This window comes from Equus caballus, chromosome 17, assembly GCF_041296265.1.
Source record: "Equus caballus isolate H_3958 breed thoroughbred chromosome 17, TB-T2T, whole genome shotgun sequence".
In the NCBI taxonomy this organism is placed as follows: domain Eukaryota; kingdom Metazoa; phylum Chordata; class Mammalia; order Perissodactyla; family Equidae; genus Equus; species Equus caballus.
The window spans coordinates 91,693,111-91,720,343 of record NC_091700.1 but is presented as its reverse complement, the minus strand read 5'-3'; the positions used below and the strand labels follow the sequence as shown (position 1 = coordinate 91,720,343).

General features: G+C 41.7%; 2 protein-coding genes across 8 annotated transcripts in view; one reads left to right on the top strand and one right to left on the bottom strand.

The window, feature by feature from the left end:
* The first annotated feature begins 3,026 nt into the window (after nucleotides 1-3,026).
* Nucleotides 3,027-13,262, top strand: METTL21C (methyltransferase 21C, AARS1 lysine). Of its 2 annotated transcripts, none has more exons than XM_070240458.1 (5): nucleotides 3,027-3,060; nucleotides 5,220-5,376; nucleotides 8,760-8,911; nucleotides 11,504-11,621; nucleotides 12,581-13,262. In XM_070240458.1, exons 2-5 carry the CDS (start codon nucleotides 5,247-5,249, stop codon nucleotides 12,973-12,975), a joined length of 795 nt encoding a protein of 264 aa, XP_070096559.1. In that variant the 5' UTR covers nucleotides 3,027-3,060; nucleotides 5,220-5,246; the 3' UTR covers nucleotides 12,976-13,262. The 2 variants fall into 2 exon arrangements, with proteins under 2 accessions (XP_070096559.1, XP_005601382.1); XM_005601325.3 differs by lacking the exon at nucleotides 3,027-3,060 and adding an exon at nucleotides 4,753-4,867.
* Nucleotides 13,263-22,152: 8,890 nt separating this feature from the next.
* Nucleotides 22,153-27,233, bottom strand: part of TPP2 (tripeptidyl peptidase 2) — a 75,762-nt gene continuing 70,681 nt past the window's right edge. For all 6 annotated transcript variants that reach the window (XR_011428080.1, XR_011428079.1, XR_002801098.2 and 3 more), the window contains 3 exons: nucleotides 26,856-27,063; nucleotides 24,877-24,996; nucleotides 22,153-23,082 (listed from right to left, as the gene is read on the bottom strand). Coding sequence is in view for 2 of the 6 variants with exons in the window: in XM_023621801.2 (XP_023477569.2) it covers nucleotides 22,993-23,082; nucleotides 24,877-24,996; nucleotides 26,856-27,063 (418 nt within the window). In the remaining 4 variants the exon portion in view is untranslated. The remainder of the gene's footprint in view (nucleotides 23,083-24,876; nucleotides 24,997-26,855; nucleotides 27,064-27,233) is intronic.

The following is a 27,233-nucleotide window of genomic DNA, read 5'->3' as shown; positions in this document are numbered from 1 at the left end:
GGTCCTTTATTTCTCAAGCCCCAGTGCTCAGCATTTCCATTTAATTCAGTGAGGGACCCAAAATCCTTTCAAAGAACCCTGCTCATTCAACCCTCTACTTGAATGGCATACAATTTAATACAAGACATTTATTTATTGATGACCTTCTAGGCACCACGCATTGCCAAATTCTTTCAGATATGTAAAATAAGGAATGATAACATCTTATGAAGCCACAGCAGATGCTGTTGAGGCCACACTCGCCTCTCTCAGACACATCTGAGTGCCCAGCTGCTAGTCCCTACATCTGTGCTGAGCTGTTGGTGTATCAATACCCCAAAAGCCCTCTGAGCCTGGACTGGAATAATCCTGAGGTGTGTATTTTGCCCTGTTTCCCAGCCTTTCCCCACGGGTTTCAGTTTTCATCGCCCACTGTGGTAGCAGGCTTCATAGAACACTCTTTGCAGGCTGCCACCTGTCCCTGGGTTAGTCTCCCTTCCTCACTTCCCAAATAAAATACTTTCTCTCAAATCCTTGTCTCTGAATCTGCTCCTGGGAGAAAGCAGATGAAGCCTGGGGCTGGGGTGTTGGATCTACATGAAGATGTGGCTAAGAATCTGGTATAAATGCTAACTCACACCATTGTATAGATGAGGACACTGAGACAGAGGGGGCAGGGGTCACCTTTCTAGAAGATGGTATATATAGGATGGCAATGAAATACCCTGAATGACAACTCCAATCCGTCACCTAGTGCAGGGTTTCTCAGCCTCGGCTCTGTTGACATTGTGGGCTGGGTAGTTCTTCTCTGGGATGGGTTGTCCTGTGCAATCTGGAAGGTTTGGCAGCACGCCCAGCCTCTGTTCAATAGATGCCAATAGCACCCCATCCCAGTTGTGATAAGCAAAAAAGTCTCCAGATTGCCAAATGTCCCTGGGAGGTGGGGAGGATTCCTCCGTGTTGAGGACCACTGGCCGAGAGAGTTGGGTTCAGTTGGAAAGAAGCCCCGTGAGAGATCAGAGGTCTACGATGATGGAGAAAGGCAGATGACAGCACACACACAGCCTATTTATTGACCCTGTACAAACCTTTGATTCAATCTTGTGTCTTCTGACTTCAAATCTGGCCCACTTTCCATTATGCTAGGCTCCCTGAGATCAATTGTTCCATTGCTCTGCTTGTTAGAAAGTTCTTTCCTGTTGAGCCCAAATCTGCTTCCAGGGCACTTACTTCATCCGTGTGCCCTCTGGAGCCATGCAGAGGCCTAATCCCTCTTCACGGGGTGGCACTTCAACTATGTGAAAACAACTCATGTGTCCCCTGCCCTATAGATTGCACCTCCTGCGTGCCAGGTGCTGTGGACACACAGGGAGCAGTTGTCAGACTGGGAGTTCTAACTTCTGGGCTCTTTCTCAGTCCTTTGAAGAGGAATTTCCAGGGCCTAGAATCAATGTATTGTAAAGCTTCCAGGTAATTCTGATGTAGGCCATCTACTGTCTAGAATTTAGGAAACTTGAACCTAACTTATTCCAGTTATAGGTCAATAAAGTTTCGTTTCTTAAAGCAGCTACCTGAAAGGTGGTTTTTGAAGAAAGCATTAAAAAAAAAAACTCTTAAAATAATAGGATATTCCATACTAAGTCAAAGAGGTACCTGTTTCTGTCCAGTTTCATTTTCCGTAAAACAGCTTTTAAAGTTTATACAAAAAAAGCCTGGAAGTTGATACCGAAAAATGTTAGGCTTACTTCTCCAGATAGTGAGGTTAAAGCAGATTGAAATTTTTTTTCTTTTTTTGTCCTTTTCTTCATTTTAAAGCTTGTAGAATGAATACTGTGTGTGTGTAAATATACATATATACATTCATATACATTGCAATTGGTTTTCAAAAGTTATTTATAAAACTGTAATGACTATCTTTTTGCTATTCCCTATAAGGATGATGACATCTGGTGGAAATAAGTTACAGACTCGCAGGACACAATCACAGAACTGGACCACTTGGGGAATGAGAAAGCATGACAATGACAGACTTGGGAAAGACTCCAGGTCACCTCCCTTCATTGAAGAGAGTGGGAAAGAAGACCTAATAGTCATGGGACCACCGCACATTCGGATGAAGATCCTGATTTAAAAGAGACAGGCGTAAAGCAAAAAAAAGTGACAGCAGAGAAGAAAGTACCCAAGTTGGGTAAAAAAATGAAAATAGGCTCTTACATCTACTCAAACTAAACCACCATTGGTTCAGTCCACTGGTTAAACAGAGTCCCTCATAAATGTGACTAATTGTTTAATTCCCATTTACCTAAGGCTCAATTTACACGCCTTATGTTCTATTTGAAGGGTTTCTAGGCTCCCCAAATAAGCACATGATTTCCCTCCTCCCTTTTTAACTCTGTCTTTTTTCAATTACATAAATGACAATGACTTGCTTTTTTCTTAGAAGAGTTTTTCTGATTTCCTAATCACGGCTGCCCCAACTAAACACCCCTTATCCGACTTGAAGCCTCTGACTCACGCCCCTTCTGGTGGGTAGCCGTTCTCTTGTCCTCCTCTTGGCAGTCTTCCGTGATTTCTGCTGCTAGAAGCAGACTTTAGGGCAGAGCCCACAGCTGCCACGCCCCTTTCTTCAGCCACAGGAGTTTGGCTAATGAGCACAAAGTCTGCAGGTCCATACAAAACGCCAACTATCCAACTCCTACTTCTTTTGAAAGTGAAATATAAATCTACATTTTAAACTACATCACAGCAACTGGATACCATAGAGGACAGCCTCTGTTCTGCTGGAGTAATTTTCTGAATCTTTTGAGGGTGATTCCATTTCACGTTGCAAGGATTGTGTTTGTGTATGTAAGAGAGAGAGAGAGAAAATTGAGAATTGAGAAAGAGAGAAAGAGAGAAAGAGAGAGGAAATACCAGCAAAGTAATGTGTCTGAATACTGGTGGATAATGCTACCCTAAATAACTTGGACTCCCACTGGCTGGCTTTTGTTCATAAAATGCTAATCCTTTCAGGTGCAGATCTATATAAAACATTGGGGATTAAAGTGTGCACAGAAATCTCAATCTCTTCCGCTACATAAGGTAAAGATATATTTAAACTAACAGTTCAATATTATTTTGAGGTTACTAACAAGGAGTCATTTTAAAAACTCCCCAATTCTTTAGTAAATACTGACATAAGCTATATAACACATGATGTGTGCAACTAATGATGAACACTAGGTAGATTACTGTAGTTATTTTCTAGGTTGCTTTTCAATGCACAGCTGTCTTTGGGAAAATGTTACTTTCTCATGTCAACTATAATGGTGGGGGAGGGAGGCAATTCATTTCAGGAGGGAAAGTGCCACCTGATGTTTGACTGAAAATGATTCTTTCCTTGCGGGCAAAATGAAGAAACGTCTTAAATTTAATGTGCAGAGTGGTGCTGGATGGAAGTCCTGCAGAGTGCTGTAGTGCAGAATATCTCTAGCTTCTTGAGATGATGGTGGTTGAGACTGCATGTGTGAGAGGCTTTGTGTAGATTACTTCTCAATTCCTACACCCACCATGTGAGGCAGGTCTCACCATTATCTACCTTCGCAACAAAGATTGTACATGGCAGAGCCAAGATTCAAGATTCAAGTGCCGGCCCACATCACAGCTCTGAGCCTTCTGCACTGAAGATGCTCTGCGTCTTCATAAACAACCAGTCTGTTGTGTATTAGCGGGAACAATTAACTTCCTGGAGTTGTAGGAAGGTGCAAGTAATTATCTACAAGAGAAAAACTTCTCCTGCAAAGCACAGACAGGTAGAGCATGCTTGGCTGGTTGATGAGTTGGAGAATTGGAGTAAATATTTGACTACTTGATTCCAGAGCCAGTGAAAATGCTAACTTACTTTCACAGCAAAGGCATTTGTTTGAAGTCCTGTGGCACATTAATGTGAGGGACACACAACCTCTCCAGGTGCGGAATGGGATTGTGTTGGCTGTGGGGCTGGCACTCTTCCTTGAGTCTTGTCCGTTTGCTCGGTGGAGTGAGTCAACGCCCAGTGGCTGGATTTCGTGTTGGTTTTTAGGTCAGCTGGCTAGTAGTGGCGTGGCTGATGTGTTTAGCTACTATCCTCAGTGGGCTGAAACAATAAGATGAGGCGACGCTGCATGTGGAGAATAAACTCAGGAGGGTACACGGAAATAAGGAAAATCAATTACATTTTGTAAAAAAGACTAGAAAACGTCATTGACAGCTAAGGATTATGAGTATTTTCAGGGCAAACTAGGGCAGGAAACCCAAGGCTGACGGAAGGCATCTCAAGCTGTGTCCAGCCTCGTGGTTAAGAAGGTAGATTGTGCAGCTGGAGCTCCTGGGTCTGACCCCATCTCTCCCACTGGCCAGCTCTAGGGCTGCTTTTTAACCTCTCTGTGCCTGAATTTCTCTCATCTGAGAGTGGCACAATAATAGTGTCCACTTCACGGGGTTTGTTGTAAGGACTAGATGAATCAATACCCTTAAGGCGCTAGAACGGTCCTTGGCAAAAACCCGATGGGTCCTGTGGTCAGAGCAGGTGTTACTATTTTGATGCAGATCAATGATCCCAACAGCCAGGTCGCCTTTTGTGAAACAGGTAGAGTTTTCCTGTGCTGGACGAATCACTTTCGCTCTTCTGTTTCTTGCCCTGGGGGTTAGCGGATATTATTATCCCCTTTTTGCTGATGAGGAAATGGCTCGGAGGGGATTAAGCGAGTTGCCAAGTGTTAGCGTAGGGAGCCAAATCAGGCTCCTGGCTCTCAGCCCCCAGCGCTTTCTACTGTCTTGCGATAAAGCCTCAGATGAAAGGGGAGCAGCCCTATGTTGGTCCAAATCCCAGCTTCTCATCCATGATGTCTTTAACCCCTCAATCCACAAGGTACTCGCAATGGTACTTACTGCTGGACCAGATTTTAAGATTTAGTTCCAGATGCTATTGGCAATACATTTTAGAGCTCAGCCACGTAGTGCCTGTCCTCCGGCTACCATTGCTCTGTTTTTGCATTTCTTCATGCACAGCACAGGTTTGGTCATGTCTGATGGTCTCCCTCCACTTTGCTCTGCAAAACCAGGATGGCAGCTCCTCGGGTGGCCGCTTTGCTCGCCCAGGGAACTAAGCTGAAAAGCAGGTGTTCTTTTCGGCTCAGCAGATGCTAAAGCGATAAGCTGCACCTTTTAGAGCCTTCCGGGAGATTCAGACAGCCTGGGCTGAGCACCTCGGTCTTGTGCAGTTCTCTCCTCTCCAGCCGGCTCCAATTATGGATGTGTGTCTGAGCTCCGAGCAGCAGCCCGGGCACCTGAACGAAGGACCGAGCACCCCAGATGGCTGGTTAGAGGCGAAGGAGGAGGGGGCGCTCCACGAAGATGGCACCGGCGGACCCCCAGGAGGTAATCTCCTTCTTCCTCACCTCAGCACCTCTTTTCCTGGTGACGGCATTTTCCGGTGGGCTTCAGTGACAAGAATTTCCATTTCCTTTTAACTCTAGATTTTTCCAATAATGAAGCGTGGTAGAAAAATGCCTTTATACAAGCATAAGCATAGCATTAGAAGTAATCCTATTTTTTATTATTTACTTATCAAAGTCCACAAATTTGTTTTATCTTGTGTGTAAATCTCAGATTTTTATATTTTGTGTAACAAAAACTTTTAAAAAGAAACAAAATCTAGATTCATTTCTGCTTTTTTCTAAAATTTATTCCTAGCCCAACGCCATACAGTGGATCCTTGTAAATCGAAGTGTAGCTTCTCATTAAGACAGTGTAACCCTTAAGGCTGCCTTTCTGGACAGGGACTCAGTAGTAAATAGATAATAGACATAACAAATGCTGTCATAAAGTCCAAGATAGAGCATTTGAAACTCCTACAATCATTTAACATGGTAAAATTTGGTTCCAACACTACTAAGATGTTACTTATTTTTACTAAACTTTTTACGCAAAAACGCAACTCTACCTACCTCTAAAATCTGATCTCTCTAAAACTATCAGGCTAGCATATATACAATAAATGAAAATATTTAATGCACAATAAACATAAATTTCTGTATCTTAGTAGAATGTAAAGGGTCTTATAGGAGAATATATGCCCATGTTTCTTTACATTGTTGATTGGGGAAGTATAACCGTCAGCTTATTATTTGTTGGTTTATTTCCCTGTGAAATGAGCCATTCAAAATCAGTCCATTGACATTTCCTACAGTCCCAAGAGAAAAATAAGTCCCCAGTTGGTGATACGTGGGAGGAGGGAAGGAGGAACAGTCTGGGTCATCGTGAGGGTGGGGGGAGGAAAGGCTGCAGGAGTTGGCACGAGTCCCTGATGGTCTGGCTGCTCTGAGTCACCTACTGCAGTGAGGAAAGCCTCAGAGGAAAGGAGAGAAGCCCTGTACCGACTCCTGGTACCGACCAGTCTGTACCAGCTCCTCAATTTCAGGAATTTTGTGAGCTGGTTGTTAAAAATGGCCCTTACTGACATTTAAGTTATATATACTTAGATTTAAATAGATTATATAAAAGGCAAAAGTATAGGACAAAATGCAAGTAATAAATACGACTCATCGTGAATCATTTTACTATAATCTATGCTATTGAGGCTATTGACGTCCATTGTATCCGTGTGGCAGAAACACCACGTGATGGTGTGCTGCTGCGCATCTTTCCCCAGTGACGTCCCGTGGGTGGTTTGAAATCGCCACAGTGGGAGTATTTACACCAGGGTAATCGTCAAACCCTACGAATCAGTGCAGCTTCTCCTCACCCCAAACTGGTTCTTAAACATTTACGGGCATGTGGAGGTCCGTTCCTTTGCCTTCTTATTGTCTCCGAAACAGAATTCAGAGTCAACCACTGGTACTCAGTCCTGTGGGGGAAGCTGGGTCATTCATAAATATTGGGTTCGCATTGTTAGATGTCAGTGGTTTCCCATAATAAGAGTAGGCCAGGGCCACAGGTCTTCTTCCCTCCCCTGCAGCCCCCCCACAGCCCCCACCAGGACACGTGACAGGAAAGGACAGTGTCTAGGGCTGAATGGGCCACTATTTAGTGGCAGATTCTTGCAAGTTCAGTGAAGACCCAGATCTCTGGAGCTCACCCTTCTGGTTAGGGCAGGGAATTCTCCTTCCGGGGTGGAATACACTAAATCGGAACCTGGGGCCCAGAGCAGTGCTCTGAAGAGCTGTGGACATCCGTCATGCGAGTTTACAAACCAGTCCCTTTGCTCACGCTGTGGTCAAAGACTGTTTTGACACTTTTTTGTAAAATGAATTTCTAGAAAAACAAAATGAAAATACATACAAAAGACAAGACACGTTTCTTTGTAATTAGATTCAAAAGACATGGCCAAATTATTATAAACATTTCTTTTTTTTTTTTAAAAGATTTTATTTTTTTTTTCCTTTTTCTCCCCAAAGTCCCCCAGTACATAGTTGTATATTCTTCGTTGTGGGTCCTTCTAGTTGTGGCATGTGGGATGCCACCTCAGCATGGCTTAATGAGCAGTGCCATGTCTGCGCCCAGGATTCGAACTGACGAAACACTGGGCTGCCTGCAGCAGAGCGCGTGAACTTAATCACTCGGCCACTGGGCCGGCCCCTGTTGTAAGCATTTCTAAATGCTTACTCCAAACTTCTGTGCTTTTTCACTGTGAACTTCTTCTAAAAGGTTTGCAGGGCACAGCACAGAACTGCTCTGGTGCACGTGGAAATCAGTGCTACTGAACCGGCCTGTCGGACCTGCCTCGGAGGGGTGCATTGCACTCTTGATTAGGTTTCTTCAAAGGCCCGCTACCCTTCACCCTGTATTCCTGCCCTCCACCCCTGCCTCCTCCTCTCCCAACTTAAGTGTATACGTGTTTCTGGTGAGAGCACCTCAAACGTTAACTGACTGCTCCTTTCTGCTATTTTCCAAAGCCCACATTCCACCCATGGTTAAAAATGTCCTGGGCGTATCTCAGGCAACAACAGCAGGTTTCAAGCAGGTTTCCCCCACAAGCTCCTCGCTGCTAATTCCTTCTCCCCACTGGTACCAACAGCTTCTCCTCTCCTGCTGACGGCCCCTAAGTGTGCCTGCTCAGCACCTTCATTCCTGACATTTTTACTCCCTGTTCTTTTCACTCTGAAACACTCTGCAAAGCCTTCAAGAACTTGTGCTTCTGTGATGTCAGCCCTGATCAGGCACTCTTTTCCTCTCATTTTATATGATATTTGAGAGCTGCAAGAGTGGGTCATGAGTGTAAAGGAGTATTTAAAGCAATAGTAACTTAATACCCAGAGCTCATCTGACAACCTCCCCCAGGACTGTGGAGCTGGCTCTTCTTTGGGTGACCTGTACCTTTTGAGGAGCAGTTGTAGGAAGGGTTTAAGGAGCATGCTCCAGCCAACATGTGGGAATGTTACTTCACTTCAAGACCTAAAAATAGGCAGGTTCATGTTTGCCTAGGTCTTCCTTCTCCAGACAGCTCATTCGTGCCATTCGGCTAATAAGCTATCTTCCCCCTGTCGTCAAAACAGAGGGTAGGATGGAGCCACTCCTCGCCCATCCTCTCCTAAACACAGGAAAGGACCCAGGGCAGCCTTTGGTATTTCATCATATTGTAAAAATGTCACATCTGAATCCACGTCCCTGTCACCCCATATCATTCAGTTTTGTGCCCATTTGCTGGCATTATCCCCTTTTTGTGGGAAGATTGCTCAACCTGTTCCCCTCCTGCCATTTGTACCTCGTGTACACTCACACTGGATCAACAAATCATGGAACCTACTTTCTCTGCCCCACAGAGTCTAACAAGATAGAACCATCTCTTCAGAGTCTCCAGAAATTTGTTCCTACTGATTATGCCAGCTACACTCAGGAGCACTATCTGTTTGCAGGCAAGAAGATTGTCATTCAAGAATCGATAGAGAGTTACGGAGCGGTGGTGTGGCCAGGGGTGAGAAAACCGTTACATTTGGGATGTCAGGATTTCTGGGGACCATAATAACAATTTCGTTCATCTGTGTTGCCCTGGATGATTTGCCAAGTGCTTTTGCATTCTGTGCTTCTCCAACTGACGGGCAATTCTCAGCCCCTAGAGGATTGGGTGGTGTGCTCAGGCTCCACAAAAACGCAGCATGTCTCTCAGAAGCATTCCTTTCCTCTATGCTATGTTTCTTGAAACATTATTTTTTACATTAAAATAAACTTGAATATATCAGGAAGCAAGATGAAAGTTCATATGAAACATTATGAAATTGAATTGAAGTCATATGAATGAATTGAATTCATATGAATTGTTAGCATGGATGTGAATCATTTTGGGTTCATGTTAAAATGCAGGTTCAGATTCAGCAGGGCTGGGGGCCTGTGCGTCTGCATTTCTTGCATGCTCCCAGGCAATGCAGACCTGCCGTCAAGGGACCGCACACTGAGACATCATGATTACAGGTTCCGTGGTGCTTCCTCGCAGCCATCTGGGGTACTGGGGGCAAGTGAGAGGGGAGAAGAAGGAGGGGGGAGAGGGGAGGGAGGGACAAAGGGCTCCAGGCTCTTAGTGCTCTACCCTCTTCTCCCCCTAACTAAGGAAGCTTGATTTCTGCGCATTATGCATATAAGTTTGATTTCCTTCAAACAAAGGCTTTTCTTTAGCTTAACAACAAGTTTGAAAACCACCAAACGACTCCACAGCTTCCTATTATAGTATGTCTGGCAAATGGACCACTATAGCAGGGGTATCAGAGATCAGGCACGGAGAAAGAGCAGTGGTCCACCGGCCTGTTTCATTTTTAATAAGGCCTCAGGCTTTCATGCACCAAACCCTGGCCTCTCTTGGGACCTCAGTTTCCTGAAAGCTGCAAAAAAAGGGGTTATGTAAAGTGGGAGGACACACTTTTCCTGTGTGACTTCATGCTGTGAGAGAGTCACTTTGAGGAGTTTGCTGCGAGGCCTGAGGAGCGGGCGGGGACTTTGCAGAGAGCATTGGGTGGGCTGGTCTCTGCCAGCAGTGAGGGAGGAAGCCTGGGGGTCTCTTCAGAAAAGCCCTCAAAGCATATGTCCTCTCGATGGGCCCAGGTGACACTCTTCCTAATACTGAAACCCCCACAGAGGAAATAATTATCCTTGCTCCTCAAGAACCAATAGACTCCTTTCCTCACAACCTCCCGTCCCGCCCCTTGCAGCGGGCAGCACTTTACTGCTGTCTCACCTGCTGCCCCTTGCCTGGTGTGTCGCCCCCTCCTTGTGTGTGCTCACTCGTCCTTCAACATGCACGCCACCTGTCACTGGGCTTCCCCTGAGTACCCGGTGGTGCCTCCTGCAGGCCTCTTACCTCCCTGTCCCCCACTGTCGTGCAGTTTAGAATCAGTTTACAGGCCCCTTGCCCCACCCACACTGAGTCCCTTGAGAGGAGAGATGACCATGTCATGCTGGTCTTGGCGTGTGACTGCTCAGTATGAACAGAGGAGGATGAGAGGGAGTGACCTATGGGGTTAGTTTGCTCCGGATCCTGCCACCGGCCATCATGAGAGCAGCATGTCTCAAATAATCCTGGCTGCCCCCCTCTGCAGCCAGGCTCAAAATAGAAAGTGGGGTCATAACGAGTCCTGAGCATCTGTAGGAAGATGCAGGCTAAAAGTGTACACAATCTAGAGAGTTCGATTTGTTTTTCCATCTCAGTGTTCACATTCCCAACTCAAATAATTTCCTCGTGCACGACTTCCCCCAGGCCCTCGGATCCATGACATCGCTAACTGCTACCCTGTTGGCATAAAAGTGAACACCTCATGAATCAGTGCAAATTGCATATCCTTTATCTCTTCTAAAAAGGTTAAGAAGGTGGAGGCAGAAGAGAACGAATAAAGAAGGAAAGGGACATTTGATTTTCTGTATAAAAAGCTACCTTAACTTATTCACATATAATATGTTTTTTAACATCTCTCTGCTAATACTCAAAGAGTGGTCCACAGGCCAGCAGCATTGACATTACCTGGTGGCTCGTTGGAAATGCAGTCTTGAGCCCCCAGCCCTACTGCACGAGGATGTGCCTCTTTAACCAGGCCCCGGAGGATCTGTGCGTGCACCGAAGTTTGAGAAGCACTGTTCTGAGCGCTAAGTCAAAGCCCTAACCAGCCTGGGTTTTGATAAAGGAGTCAGGAGGCAGGTGTTGAAGAAATCTATGCAGCAACATTCTTAAAGCAGGTGGAGGCCTGACATGAATAAACCAGAGGAAGAAGTTGCTGTTCTTTAGGCTTCCTTTCACAGATTTGTAAGAGCTCAGCTGATCTTCCTATTTCTGGAGATTGACCCAGAGTCTTCTGATATAGGCAATTTAACAAATCTGTTTCTCCAGTTCCTTTGATGCATATTGTAACATTCATATTCCAGAGGTCAGAATATGGCATTGAATGTATATTTTGATTCTTACGAACCCCTCAATAAACTGACACTATCAATAAGATGTCTTTTAGAATTTAACTCGGGGTGGGGAAGGGGATCTCCTGGTTTCCAATGTTCCAATGCCCAGGTGACAACTGCAAATGTTTTTTAGGCAACGGCTCTGTGTCAGTATTTGGAGGAACACACAGAGGAACTGAATCTCCAAGATGCTAAAATACTTGAAATTGGTGCTGGACCAGGCCTTGTTTCCATTGTGGCCAGTATTTTAGGTTTGTGTGTTTGTTTCTTCCTGACCTTGTTTCAAAAGACCTTTACTGTGACAACAATGACAGTGAGTGCTTACTGTATGACTGGCTCTGGTTTAGGTGCCTGGCCAGGATTTCATTCACTGAATCTCCCCCAAATGTCCCCCTAAGCTGTTATCCCAGAAATGAGATAATCGCATCTTAGAGAGGTTAAGGAACTTGCTCAGTCCACTGATCCCCGTGTGATGAAGCTGAAGTTCTGGAGCTGTGACCCCTGAATCCCTGTTGTAGACACTATGTTCTATTATGTCCTGCTTTGGGCTGCAACTAAGATTTTAAAGAAAATAAGTGTGTTAATATAAGATGAAGACAGATTTATACCCCAAATGCAGGTTGTGAGTTCCTGGGCTACTGGGCAAGAAGTGGGTATAAAGCTGGCATACTTCTGCCTACACTCTTACAGTTCTTCTCTTAAAACCAATCTGGAAATACGCTGATCTACTTTGTGAACCCTAGTCACTAGCTTTAAAAGGCCTAAGAATTAATTTAACGATGTTAGGCAGCGGGGAAAGTCATGCAAAATGGATTATCCTTTGTGGAAAGAACTGGGTGCTGAACGCTTCATATAAGAGAAAAACAAAATCTTCAAACAAATACAATTTTAGAAGGAAGAACATTATGAATTATTAATATAATAATGCTAGGAATCTTAGTATGTTTAGCTAATTATCCAGAAATCTCCCAACATTGCACCGCTGTTTAACTTACAGTGTTGGCTGCCACACATCTTGCAGTGCACAGGGCAGGGCTCCCCACGAGAAAGAATTATCCAGCCAGAATTATGTCAAAGATGTCCAGCCCATTTGTCAATAGCCAAGGCTGAGAAGCCCAGTTCTATTTCTGTGTTTCTCCCTGAGAGTGTATGTCCACTGTGGCTGCCCAAATGTTTCTAGGTAATTACAATTTTTCTCTTTCTCTCTTAGGAGCTCAAGTCACAGCAACGGATTTGCCCGATGTCCTAGGAAACCTTCAATACAATCTTTTAAAGAACACACTAAAATGTACAGCACATCTGCCTGAAGTGAAAGAACTGGTGTGGGGAGAGGGCTTGGAACAAAACTTCCCCAAGTCAAGTTTTTATTACGATTACATTCTGGCCTCTGACGTGGTCTACCACCATTACTTCCTGGACAAGCTGCTCACCACCATGGTGTACCTTTGTCAGCCAGGGACGGTGTTGCTTTGGGCAAACAAGTTCAGATTCAGCACCGATTATGAATTTTTAGATAAATTCAAGCAAGTTTTTGATACAACACTCTTGGCCGAATTTCCAGAGGCATCAGTCAAACTTTTTAAAGGAACACTAAGATGGGACTAAATTAAACAAATGTCTCTCAAAACATTAGTGTGTCTTTTGAGCAGTGTTAGAAATTGTATTGTTAATAAAAGACTTCTTTTATAAGATTGAGAAGATAGTGCATAAAAATAACTCATATGCCTAGAATAGATATAACTCAGTATCACAGCCGCTTTCCAGACTAACCTATTTAAGATTATCTGGTTCATCTAAACATTCGGAAAGAATAACATGAAAACAGGAAAGTAGCTTTGTTGGCTTCCAAAAGTTTAATAAATTTGACAAGAATAAATTAATACACAAGTGGGTTTCCCCTTGTTATTTCTGCTGTAGATCACGGTTTTAAACTTGTCAATATACTTTTGTCACATGATGTTGGAAACTGAGCTTGACAGTGTCCTTGTGCCTTAATTTGAAGAAGCTGCTTATATGCATTTTAACTGTAGCAAAGGGAGAGAATACTGAGTGACAGGAAACAGTTACAGGCTTAACATTGATTAAAAGTGAAAAATACCAAAACAGGGCTGGAATGAGGAAATGGATGTTGTCTTAGGAACTTCTTAGGAGAAGTTACTCTACAAATACTCTCCTTTTGTGTCAGTTGTCTAGGACCACTTCAAGTTAGATTTCTGGATTGTCTGCTTTTTTTTTTAATAACTGATCTATAATTAAAATTCTTGGAAAAGTAGGAAAGAATGGACTTTTTGTTTGTTCTCATAAAGGAAGGCTACAAAACAATGTAAAACAAACATCATAATTATAAAATGTTAAAGGCTTCTCCTTTGAGACAGGGGAAGAATTAAAAGTTCCAGCTAATGCCATTTCTCCACATTTTACTAGAGATTTTAGTCAATGTTGTAAAGGAAGGGAAAGAAATAAAACCTGCAAATTCAGAATGGAAGGAATAAAAGCAACACTGTTCCTGGATGATACGACTGTCGTTTACGTAAGACAGGCCAGCAAACTTTCTCTTGAAAGGGCCAGATGACAAATACTTTAGGCTTTACAGGCTACATACTGTTTGTGCAGAATTTTTTTTTTTTTTTACAATGATTTATAAAACTGCAAGAACCATTCTTAGCTTGTGGACCCTGTAGAAACAGGCTATGGATTGATTTGACCTGGAGGCCATAGTTTGCTGACTCCTGAAACTGGGAATAATCTACAATGGAACTATTGGAATTTTTAAGAGTTCAGCAAGGCTGCCAAATGTCAATATATAAAGCTCAATGGTTTTATGAATTCGAACTATAGATAGTTAGAAAATGAAATTTAAGTAACGATATCACTTACAATAGCAATATTAAATACTTAGGATAAATCTAACAAAAGATATACAAGAACTCTACAAAAATGTATAGCCGCATTGAGACAAATTAAAGATAACAAGTAAATAGAGAGACACCCCAAGCTTGTGCACCGGAAGACATTATCAAGTTGCCAGTTTTTTCCAAATTGATCAATAGATCACGTGCAGTTTCATGTAATCTTTCTTGTGGATCGTGTCAAACTGATTCTAAAATTATATAAAGACCAACAGTCTAAGAAGAGTCAAGGCATTCTTGAAGACGAACCTGGTGGGAAGATTTGCTCTACAAGAAATCAGAGGTATTTTAAAGATGCAGTGATTGAGAAAACAATTAGTATTAGTTGCTAATACTAATACACATTGGTATTTCTTAATACACACACACATTGGTATTTCTTTCTTTTTTTTTTAAAGGAGACACACAGGAGGGAAGGCCAGGTGTTTCCCTGTACAATTTATGTTTAGATGGTCTCATTTTTTTTTTTTTTTAAAGATTGGCACCTGAGCTAACATCTGTTGCCAACCTTCTTCTTTGTTTTCTTCTTTCTTTGTTCTTCTATATTCCAGTTGTGAGAGCCTCTGGTTGCGGCATGTGGGACGCCGCCTCAGCACGGCCTAATGAGCGGTGCCATGTCCGTGCCCAGGATTGAAACCGGTGAAACCCTGGGCTGCTGAAGAGGAGTGCATACACTTAACCACTTGGCCATGGGACCCGTCCCTGGTATTTCTTAAACTTTAAAGCCAACTGTAAACCAATTAACATAAGTATCTATGAATTTAAAGGCCAAATAAGCATTCTAGATACAATTCCAAAGATTTAGCTGCCTCTATATTCTCCTTTATTGTTACTGCATATTAGAATTTGAGTCTCTAGGGTATTTATTTAGTGATCAATGTTTTTAAACAGTCTTCAATCTCTCTGGATAGAGATGAAAATTTCTTCTTTCTTTTATGATAAATAATGTGTTCATCAACTAACAGCAAAGTCTATATGGTAAAAGTACTTCCCTGATTTTGAAACTAATACTTGAAAAAATAAGCAGAGGAAATTATTGTGACCCCTACCCCCACCAAAAAAAATAAAGTTCTTGGCCAAGACAAATGCTTTAATTTCCTTCTCTTAAGCAAAGAGAAAGAAAATAAACATGCCTTTCACAATGCCCTCCCTTAGGATATGGAACTTACAAGATCAGGTCCCTAAAAGCAGAAGAAAAGTTGTGGGAAGAGCAGGATATCTTTCATATCCAGATACTGTGTGGCAAGCTCTGATGTTCACCTGGTGATTCCTGATTATTCCACCCAATTCTATGTGCTGCTGCTTCTCTGTCTCTGGTGAGCAAGGGCGGGAAAGACAAGTCAATGTAGAAAACACCGGTTAGTGTAAAGCTCAGTAATCACATCAGCTGATACCAGCATAAGGATGGACAGAGAGGTCAATGGAATAGAAGAGAGTTCAGAAATCAGCCCACGCATGTGTGCTCTATTGATTTTTGACAAAGGAGCCAAGGTGATTCAATGGGGGAAAGTACAGTCTTTTAAACCAGTGTGCTACAACAACTGATTATCCATATACAAGACAACGAAGCTTGAACCTTCCTTCCTACCATATGTGACAGTTAAACTGAAATGGATCATACACCTAAAGAGTGTTTAAATACTGTTACAATTCTAGAAAAATCATAGGATAAAATGTGTTACTTTGGGCTAGACAAAGATATCTTAGATAAAGACACCAGTAACACAACCCATAAATGAAAAAGAAAGTTAAACTGGACCTTATCAAAATTGAAAACTTTTGCCCTTCGGGGCCGGCCCCATGGCCAAGCAGTTAAGTTTGTGCGCTCCACTTCTGGGGCTGGGGTTTCATGGGTTAGAATCCTGGGTGTGGACATGGCACCCCTCATGAGGCCATGCTGAGGCGGCATCCCACATGCCACAATTAGAAGGACCCACAACTGCAATATACAACTAGGTACTGGGGGGATTTGGGGAGAAAAATAAACTTTTGTCCTTCAAAAGACATCATTAAGAAACACACTGGAAGAAAATATTTGCAAAATATATATCTGATAAAAGACTTTTAGCCAAAATATATAAAAACTCTTACAACTCAACAAGAAGACAGACAACCCAACAGAAAAAATGGGCAAAACTTTTGAAAATTTAAATAGAAACTTTACCAAAGATGATATACAAATATCTAATAAGCTCATTATTTATTAGGGGAATATAAATTAAAACCACAATGAGATACTCTTACACAACCACTAGAATGGCCAAAGTTAAAAAGGTGACAATACCAAGTGTTGATGAGGTGGTGTAAAATCCGCACCTCTCACACATTGCTGGTGGGAATGTAAAATGGTACAACCACTTAACAGCTTACTGGTTTCTTAAAATGTTAAAAAGAAACTCAGCAATTTCATTCTTATGTATCTACCCAAGATAAATGAAAACACACGCCCACACAGAAGACTTATAAATGAATATTCATAGCAGCATTATTCGTAATAGCCTCAAATATAAAGAATCCAAATGTCCATCAACTTGTGAATGGATAAACAAAATGTGGTCCATCATACAATGGAATATTGCTCAGAAATAAAAAGGAACGAATAACTGAGAAATTCAAGAACACTACGCCAAGCGAAAGAAGACATAAGACTACATGTTGCCTGATTCCATTTATATGAAATGTATAGAAAAGTCAAACTTGTATAGATAGAAAGCAAAGCATTGGCCATCTGGGGTTAAGGGTGGGAGTGGAGATTGACTACAAATTCGGAGGAGGGAACTTTTACAGCCAATGGAAATGTTCCAAAACTGGATTGTATTGATGGTTGCACTGCAGACAGTGAACTGTACACTTAAAATTGGTGAATTAAAATGAAATAAAGCAGTTTTTAAAAATTTCATGGTTTGTCCCAAATGTTTTGCAAATTCTCTTTCAAATCTCTTTGAAGGACATGACGTAGAGAAATCTGTTAAAAAAATTATAGCGATGGGACCTGACCCCTAAATTTCTTCCTAGACTTACCAATGGATCGCTTTCACACTCCCAGGACAAAGGGATGTAATGACCATGCTTCTTTTCTTTTCTTTTTTTTCCTCCCCAAAGCCCCAGTGCATAGTTGCATATCCTAGTTGTATGTCATTCTAGTTCTATGTGGGACGCCACCACAGCATGGTTTGATGGGTGGTGTGTAGGTCTGCAGCCCAGGCCACTGATGCGGAGTGCATGAACCTAACCACTTGGCCACAGGGCCGGCCCCTCATTTTCTAAATGGATAGAGGCCTGCCCTTTTAGAAATCTGGACTGATTGCCATTATAAAGAATCTTTGTCTTTAAACTTTTACTATAGAAAAGTTTACATATATATAAAAAGTAGACAAATTTAAATATGTGCAGTTCATTGTATGGCAACTATAGCTCAATAATGCTGTTTAAATAAGTAGATGAAAGTATGATGAATCCTCATCCCCATATGAATTTTCATCTCATGGCAAATCTCATTTCACAGATACTTCCACCTCTCTCTCTGCTCCTATATTAACTTAAAGCAAACAACAGACACACCCTTCCTTCTGTATATTCTGTTCATATCTATATAAGACACAAAACCATAATACTATTATCACATCTAAAATATATTTTATATAAAATTTTTATATTAAAAAATTTAAAATTATTCATATATTAAAAAATCCAGTGTTCCAATTTCCAATTGTCTCATAAATTTCATGAAATTTATTTTTAGAGTTTGAATCAGGACTCAAAGAAGGTCCACGTTTGATTAAATGATTGATCGGCATGTCTCAATTCTTGTAATCAACAGGTTCTCCTTCCATCTTGCTTTTTCCTCTTGCCACTTAACTTGTTGAAGAAGCCGAGCTGTCTGTCTTGTAGCATTTTTTTTTTGAGAAAGATTATCCCTGAGCCAGAATCTGCTGCCAATCCTCCTCTTTTTGCTGAGGAAGACCGGCCCTGAGCTAACATCCGTGCCCATCTTCCTCTACTTTATATGTGGGACGCCTACCACAGCATGGCTTGCCAAGTGGTGCCATGTCTGCACCCGGGATCTGAACCGGCTGACCCCAGGCCGCCGAAGCAGAATGTGCACACTTAACTGCTGTGCCAGAGGGTTGGCTCCGGTCTTGTAGCATTCCTGCCTGCTGCATTATGCTGACTGCATCACCAGGGTATCCTTTCATACGTCCCTCTAGCGTCTGTTCTTCCTGTAAATTGTACATTTCAGTGACTCGGGCTGGGAACCAGCCAAGCCAAGCCCAGCTTAAATCAAACTCCACCCAAGTTACACTCTGGGCGAAAAGCAATGATTGTTGTTGGAAACCACTGGGTTTTAGGTAGCTTGGCACATAGAATCACTGAGACATACGTTAGTAACTTTTAAAATCATACATAAAATGAAAGATATTTCCCATTGCTTTGTATTCTAGTCACGTTTTGGATATGACCTGGCATGGTCAGATTCTGGGATGAATTTGGTTTACACGATTGGAAATGCAGGCAGGCCCACCTGCATAGTGAAAACTGTGGCATCTGGCCTTGATACTGCAACTGTAGCCACTCATGTTTGACCCTCAAGAGGACATGACTTGAATCAATCATACACTTGTTTGTTAATTCTTTGAAATCCTCTCACAAAAGCAGGGGTTCTAAATAAAACGCAAACACCACCTTCGCAGAATAGGGTGTGGCCTGTCGTCTCCTGGTGGGACAGCCCAAGCCCTTGTGTTAGGGCAGTAGTTACACCTTCCTTCTCTTTCCTAGTGTCCTTTTTCAATTATTACTAATGTAGTTTTCTCTTCTTGTTAACTACGCTCAGACTAATAGAGCTTAGAGCTTATTTCTTACTTTCTTCTTCCTTAGAAAATTCTCTCGAGTTTTTTCAGAGTGGGAGAATGAAAAGCATTCCTCCTTCCCATCTCTCTATGCATGCCGCTCTGACTTACATCCTACAGGGAAAGACAAAGACATACAGTTTAATGCTGGGCCATTGAGAGTACAGACAATGAAACACTGCTGAGAGAAAGACTCAGTTAACTCAAATTAAATGATTTTTGACTTGGAACAGACATACACCACCTTAATTTTCTTGATGAAAACCATGGGGTCAAGTGATTTGGCTTGTCAGTGCCTGAGTCAGGATTAGTGAGCAGAGACGGGGCTGGGCAGTCCAGCCAACTGGTCTCAGGACATTTCATCATCAGATTTGGTGGGGAGGTGAGGAGGGGACAAGAGTTGGAAGGAGAGGTTTGAGATTCATGGTGCCTCAGGAGAGGACCAGGCAATGCTCTTCCGGGGCAAAGGGAAGTTATCCTGGGAAGCACCTACTAAGGGAGAAGTGAGAAATCCCGTGATGGCAAAACTCCTATCAGTACAATTGGGAGCTGCCTCCTGTCATTGGAAAAGGGCCCTGGGGCTAGGACTGAGCACACACCCTGAACCATCTCTACTGTTCTTTACGAAGTGATTGTCACCTAGCTGACTCCCTTGTTTTCAGTGGGTGTGGTGCAAACATTGGCCACCGTTACCAGAAACAGGAAAACTCTCCCTGACTTTTTAAAGCACCATTTTACCTCCTGCATTAATCTAATCACACAGAAACAGTAACGATTCTACTGTGCACATCTTCTGGAGCTCATTTGGTCCAGCTGTCCCCGTGGGGGCACAGTGTGATCCAGACAGAAAGCAGAAGCTGATGAGGCCACCTCGTGTAAGTGCCCGCAGCTCACAGCATCGCTTACCTAGGGTCCCCTGATGGAACCGGTCTTTCTAGGAATCTCAGTTCAAAGCAGGTTTTGCCAGTCTGTGGGTGCATCTCTAATTTCCATAGCAAACTTAATAATCATCATTCTAAAATTTTATCTGAGACTTTAGCCCTATGGAAAGAGATAAGTAAAAATTACAGATACAGAAGTTCCTGTTATAAAAGAAAACCACAAGTACTTTAGGGAGCCTTTTTAAAAAACACTTGCCTATAAATTTTCATGCTGTCCTGAACCTCCATTAGTCACTATCTCCCCCCGCAGACACACACCTCTTTTGTCTGCTTTTCACTACCAGTGAGGGAGGGCTGTGAACCCACCAATTCGCAGCACCAGACTGTCAGGCTGCTGTGACCTGGCCTGGCAGGAGAGCTCAGCTGCTTATTACACCTGGAATGCTACACTTTTCTCGAAAAAGAGAGTATATCCAAAACCCGCCATGGGCTTAAGTTCTCCCTCAAATTAAAAAATACAGTGAAAAACCCAAATCCTGAGGAATAAAGTGGGAAATTAGGGAGCTTAGGAATGATGATGCCCTTATGTAAAAATAAGTCATATTTGAAGAATCCTAGAATTTACTGTATCTTGACATAACTCAGAAGGTAGCACTTTGAAACAAAAGTATTACCAGCAAGTTTCTAACCCTAAGATTACATTAAAATTGGATACTAAATTCATGTGCTAAAAAAAGAAAAAGTGTGACATCAGTGAACACGGTGCACCAATTCCTCAGTGAGAAAGCACCTCTGAAAATGCTCTCCTCCATTAAAGCCATGGTAGAAGGGGAGAAACAATCAGAAGCAACTTTTTCAAAACTCTGGAAATGAACCAAAGGCACGGAGCAACCTGAGGCATGTTCACTCATGTAAAATGGCTGAGTCTCGGTAAGAGGAGAGCACTTCGTGATGTTTTAACCTGCCCCGACCTGTCCCATCTCCACGGCAGCCTTGAAAACCAGCAGTCTGGCGATCACTGGAGGGGGCTGGAGAGGGTGGGCACTCCTTCAAAGCTCACTCCCAGAGAACTGTCATCATCTGACTTGTCTGGTTGTTCCCAAGAAGACCCCAAGTGCGAGGCCGACTTTAATTGACAGGACTCAGATCTCTCTCAGGCCAAGAAGCCTTTTCCCACGGGGTGTTTGTCTAGATAATCACAGGCAACTCTGTAATTCTGTGGCTGCCTGAGATGGTGAATAACAATTGGGACTCATCAAAAAACTTAAAAGAAAATGCTGGAGAATGAGATGTCCGTAGGGGCTCTGACATATCCCTGGGGATCTAGAAGGCCACACACGTCGTGGGGCTGTGCACATCCTCGGGAAAGACCTGAGAAGGACCCAAGCTCTCCCCTCGGGCTGACCCTGAGCTCTGTGCAAGCAAGCAGCACTAGCCAGGAATGGCAAAACCTGGGTTGTAAAACAGGTTCTATATTTAATAATCAATCAGTCACTCAGTCAGCAGTATGACCTCAGGAAGTCACCCTAGCCTTCCTGAGCTTCTCAATTTCCTTATTGGACTGAAACTGTACATATGGTGACCTGTGTGTGTGTAGGTGAAAGGACGTGTGTTCGTGAGGGAACATGCATGTGGCTGTTCACGGACTTCAGACTCCACATGGCTCAGAAATTGTGTGCAAAATGTTTACATGCATATGTGTATTTCTCCACAAAGGCTCTAACGTTTTCATCAGATAAAGGGGTTAGTTACCCAAAAACCAGTTATAAATGACTAGAGAAGATTACTGGTAGGTCTTTTGCAGTATTAAATCCTAAGGGAACAAGATTTAAAAACCATACAAACACACACACAGACACACACACATGCATTTGCTACAAGTGAGTAGAAGCTTTTGTATATCATCTATGTGTGTCTGTTTATGTTTTGGAGGAAGGTTGAGAGAAGCTAGTAGCCAAAAAGATAGAAACAATAAAAAGTTACACATATAAAAAAGTTAATCACATAATTAGAATTGGAAATATATTTAAATAATTACAAGCCTATAAGAAACACTATAAAATAATCTCATGTTGAATTTTTTGTCAATGGATTTAATATTTCTGTTCTAACCCCAAATTTTATTCATGAGAAATTAAGACCAACTTTAAGAAGCTTCAATATTCACTTTTATTATTTATAAAAAAATTAAGGTATCAGAGTGATATGGTGTACTGTAATCTTGGTTTTGCAATTTATTCACGTGTTTACATTATTTCAACTTTAATAAACATACCATATGTGTATCTTTACAATACCTGATAAAGATTTAGCTGTCTGGCACTTATACATCTATTATTAATAAGTTCATTCTGATGCTCTGCACGTCAAGAGGATGTTAAAAATGATTGGCCTGAAATAACTCCAAAATGAAGATTTATTGAAGCAGTTATGCTCCAGCAATTGCCACCCATTTATTTGTGCCGGTTTCATTTTTTTCCCCTTAATTGAATGTAAACGTTTGCCAAAAAAAAATCTGAAAATGAAGTTCTGTTACTTTTTAGTCCAATAAATAATTTCAGCTACGCTTAATGTAGCTTTTTTAAGGCCTTCATACAATTGAAAAAATTAAAGTCAAGCATGTTAAAACCCTGTTCATTTATAAAATAAAAAACAGAATTTTACTGGCTTGCAGTTAAAAGTTATGGTTTAAAACCTATCATGCGTGTAATAGCTGCAACCCAACTGAAAGTCCTTGGTGCTGGCAGACAGGGCATGGCCCGGTGCCAGCAATGTGAGGCATTAAGAAAACACCATGATGTCAGAGGTCTCGGTTTACATGTATTAAGCCACACAGCGAATTCTCTGATAAATACACATCATTTTAATAACTGGTATTTGATAGCAGATGAAAACATGCATTAGACTAAAAATGCGACAAATTTGTTTTTATATCCATTCACTATAAAACTTTCTTTTTTAAAATTTAAAGTCCTGGTTCCTATTTTAGAATACACAATAATCAGGAGGATACATGATGGGGAGCCAGTTTTCAGTAAAAGACGCACAATGGGTCCATCCAAGCAGCTTCATCAGCTATAACAAAACACAAGGATATATTATTAAAGAACAGATTTTTCAAGCTCAATCTTTCGGGTAAATTCTGAATTAAATATTTAGTAATAATACAGTAGTAGCATGTAAATCTTCCTTCCCCCCAACCCGCCATCAACCCACCCAGCCACCTTCCTTCCTACCACTCACCCTTCCTACCAGCCCACCTGGCCTGGCAGTCATCACCACCCCTGCAAATTTCCTTCTGACTTAACTCACTTGCTTCCTTCCTTCCTACCAGCCTGGTCTCCTTTCATTCATTTTTTCTGAGCACCTACTCTAAGTCCAACACTGTTATAGGCATCAAGGAAACAGCACTGAACAAACTCACTTTTCACTTTCATTTATGGAAATTTATGTTCTACTCAGGAAAACCAAACAATAAGCAAATTAATAAATAGACGAGTAAGTAAAAAAATTGATATATATCATGTATGCAGTAAAAATAGAACTTGACTAGGAAGTGAGATGGTCAAGAAAGAGAGCTCTGAGGAGGTGACATTTAAGTTGAAATTGGAATGACAAGAAAAAACCTACTCTGTAAATGTGGGACAGAGCTTTCCATGCAGGGGAACAGTTAGGGCCTCTGCTGGGAAAGCGCCTCGCTCTTTCAGCCAGGCCGAGAGGGGTTTGGCGCAGCACAAGCAGAGCGCAAGGGGAGGTGTGATGTGAGATGCGGCTGGAGAGCAGGGCAGGAGCCAGATAACATGGGCCATGTGGGCCGCACTGAGGAGTTTGCATTTCACTTCAAATGTGATGGAGATTCACTGGTAGGTGACTAAAGCCGTCATTTTTGGCTGCTGGGTAGGGAGATCAGGCAGTAGGGGAGCAGAATAGAGAGGAGACAAGTTATAAAACATCGCTTGATGTGAACGTCTAGGTGGATCACTGGTTCACAAATATAAGAGCTGGCAGATTACAGCCTACGTGATGAGAATCACACTAGACATATTGACAATTAGGTCCTGAAAGAGTTCTCTGAACCCATTAAAAGATCTGAAGGCGCTAATTTAAAACGCCTTACGATATGGACTGACTGATGAAGGCACAGAGAAAAGGTCTAGGAGTAACGATAACCTACAGTTTATACTAATTAGAAAAACTCTCCACAGGAACCTACTGGTTAGTTTTACATCCAAGGAATACCTTAAATACAGAGATGAATCCCTCGGCTGCACTTGGCCCAACCAACATTCCCCAAGCTCCAGACATCCTTTAGGCCTAAACCAATTATGTGTGTCCAAAGACAGGGCGAGGTCCAAATAATTTCCGTTGAATTCAGTAAGTTTTTACACTTGACAAGCAACTTGTATGGAAAGCTCAACCACAGAATTTCTCTGCATATAATACAATCTTCGGTAAAATAACAAAATGGTCTATCATCTCAAATGAAGACTAAAATCAAATATAAACTCTAATAATAGTTCAACCATTTTAGAATTGAGCCAACACGTATTTAAACTAAATTACCTGTTTCCTTCATAAAGGAAAACTTTGTCTTTTAACTATACAAAATACATGATGCATTTTTGTCTGTTAAAAAACATTTGAGGCTAAATACAGGCTTCCTAGATAGGAGTAAAACATGTTTTAAAAATTTAAATAGCTTACTGACCATGTCTCATGCATTTATTTGATAGTTCACATTACGTTAGAGTACTAATCAGTCAGGATAAAGTCAGTATCGTTACACCACTATCATAAGGCCTTTTAGCTATCTTGTCGCTATGCAATACTGAAACGATACTCAACAGTGACAATTTAAATATCACTTACTTGAATACAATTTTTCCAGTTTTCTTTTGTTGGCTTTTCTTCCACAAGTTTAGTTGCAAATTTAAGGCCTCTCCCATACATTTTATTTACTAATGCATGTTTGTATGCAAATGTCAAAACCTATAACAAAAAACAAGACAAAGCTTACCTATGAAATATTTACATTTTAAGTCATATAGCTTTAATAATGAAAGAGTTAAGGCTGCAACAGAAATGTAGGTTTTAAGATGAACATGTTACATCAAGTAAGTTTTAAAAAATTTTAAAACAATTAAATCTTCAAAAGAACTAGGTATTCCACAGAACAGATAATTTACTGGGGGGGAAGAAAATTATTATGATAAATCACTAGCTGTTAGAATCCATACCAAAACACCTCTTTATGCAAAATAAAGCAAAGCTAACATAAATGATTACAAAACTGCAAATTAAGATAGAAGTACAAAACTATGAAGTCACTATAATTTATCAAAATTGCAAGAGGATAAAAATAAAAAAAAGCATTAGATTATATAAACATGTTAATTTCAACTACTTCCTTTTGTACAAGCTTTGTATCTTTAATTATTGCATCTGTCAGATATACTTGGAACCATTTATTTATATTTTGGGGCTTCACTTTTAGAATGTGGAGAATGTCCTCAAAGAAGGGAATCATAGCACATTTATTTGTATTCGAGAGCCAAACTGCAAAAATGTTTGACAAATGTTGCTAGAAACGTAGTAAACAGACAGGTAATGTAATGCATGGCCCCAACACTGTAGTACTACGGCAGAAAGAGAACTATTTATAACAACTTTATCATGATGTTCATCAAGTGTCTATCGACTTGCTGTTGGACCAGGTACTTACTCATCTTTTGCCAGCCGCGCCCTCAGTGTCTGGTACACGGCAGATGTGAGAGCCTTCTGGTTAGCAACAACAGCAAACGTTGTTGAGACCCTCCCACGTACTTAACACTCATTCACAAAAGCCTAGTGTAGCAGTGTCACTATCCTCCTTCAACAGATGAGAAAGTGAGGCACCAGATTCAGTAACTTGCCTCAGGTCACACAGAGAAAGTGGCAGAGGCAGGATTCACACTCCAGGGGGCTGAGGTCAGGTCCAAATTCTTAACCTCGGTGCAATACTGACTCCTTCAGTGTCCTGAATGAAACTGAGTTCCTTCTACGCACGCACTACTGTACTGTGCTGGAAAACCTGACGCTTTCCAGAAAGGAAGGTTTTCTCACCCGCTCCCATGGTTCTTTACCACAAATTACCATAATTAATCCTGAAAACAAGCATCCGTCTACTAAAACAAAACAATGGTTTGTGCTGAGTGAGAATTCCACTTTTACTTTTTTTTCCTTTATCTCCAGAAGAAAGGAAGATTGACAAAAACTTGTAGTTATACAATCTCTACTGTAAGAATTATGGTAGAGAGCTAAAAGGGATGTTTCCATAATCAAAATCCAAAAAGTTCATCAATGTTTCTTTTTCTAAACTGGGTTTTAAAACTGATCAGCTACAAACCAAGATGATAATTATTTAGAATTTAAAGAGTTTTGAGAAAAATAACTAATACCTAAACTAACCAGAATACCTCCTTCTCCATTCCTGACAAATTAACACACAACTAGACATGGGGAGGCATGAGATAGCTTCTAGATGTTCTTCATTTTAGCTTCACACATAACTGGCTTAAACAACAGACCACTACATACATTCTCAAATTGTTTTCCAAATTAGTGTGGCTAAACAGCCGCTTTGCAGACAGATAAAATAATGGTAAAATGGTTTTAAAACAGGTAAGCCAAACATGAGGTCTCGCTAGATGCACTGTCTTCCTCAGAGCCCAGCTTAGCCTCCTTCCATTGCCTCCATTCCCCTTCTGGCTGGTCAAGTGGGCATCAGTAAACAGCAGGCAAATGGGGCCCAAGAGGCATCCGCGAAGTCACCACCAAGAACTGTGCGCAAACCAGAGGCAGAAAGTTACCTTATTGTCAAAAAGATCAGTCCATTTTGTAGTTTCCCAAAAAGTTTCCGCCAGAGAATCCAGAGTACTTTCTCCTTCTTCCTCCCTTCCCTCTGCATCACTTGACACGGCCCCGTCCTGATCCTGCGCGTGAAGAAGATGGTCGGCCAGGGCACAGCCTTTTCTACAAAGGGCATCTACTAGGGTGGATTTTTGTTTGTCCATGTCACTGTATGCCAAACCAAAAAGCATTTCACAGATCAGCAAAACTTCTTTAAAAGTACAGCCTTATCTGAAATTAAATTCATGCATTCTTTTGCCTGAGACTTAGAATGCAGAAATATAGTATAGCCTACATGTACATAAATATACATTTATACTGTACATCAAACAAGATTT

Coding starts and splice junctions, on each gene's coding strand:
- METTL21C (XM_070240458.1), top strand. CDS start 5,247: ATGGATGTGTGTCTGAGCTCCGAGCAGCAGCCCGGGCACCTGAACGAA. Junction 5,377..8,759: donor CACCGGCGGACCCCCAGGAG/GTAATCTCCTTC, acceptor TCTGCCCCACAG/AGTCTAACAAGATAGAACCA. Junction 11,622..12,580: donor CATTGTGGCCAGTATTTTAG/GTTTGTGTGTTT, acceptor TTTCTCTCTTAG/GAGCTCAAGTCACAGCAACG.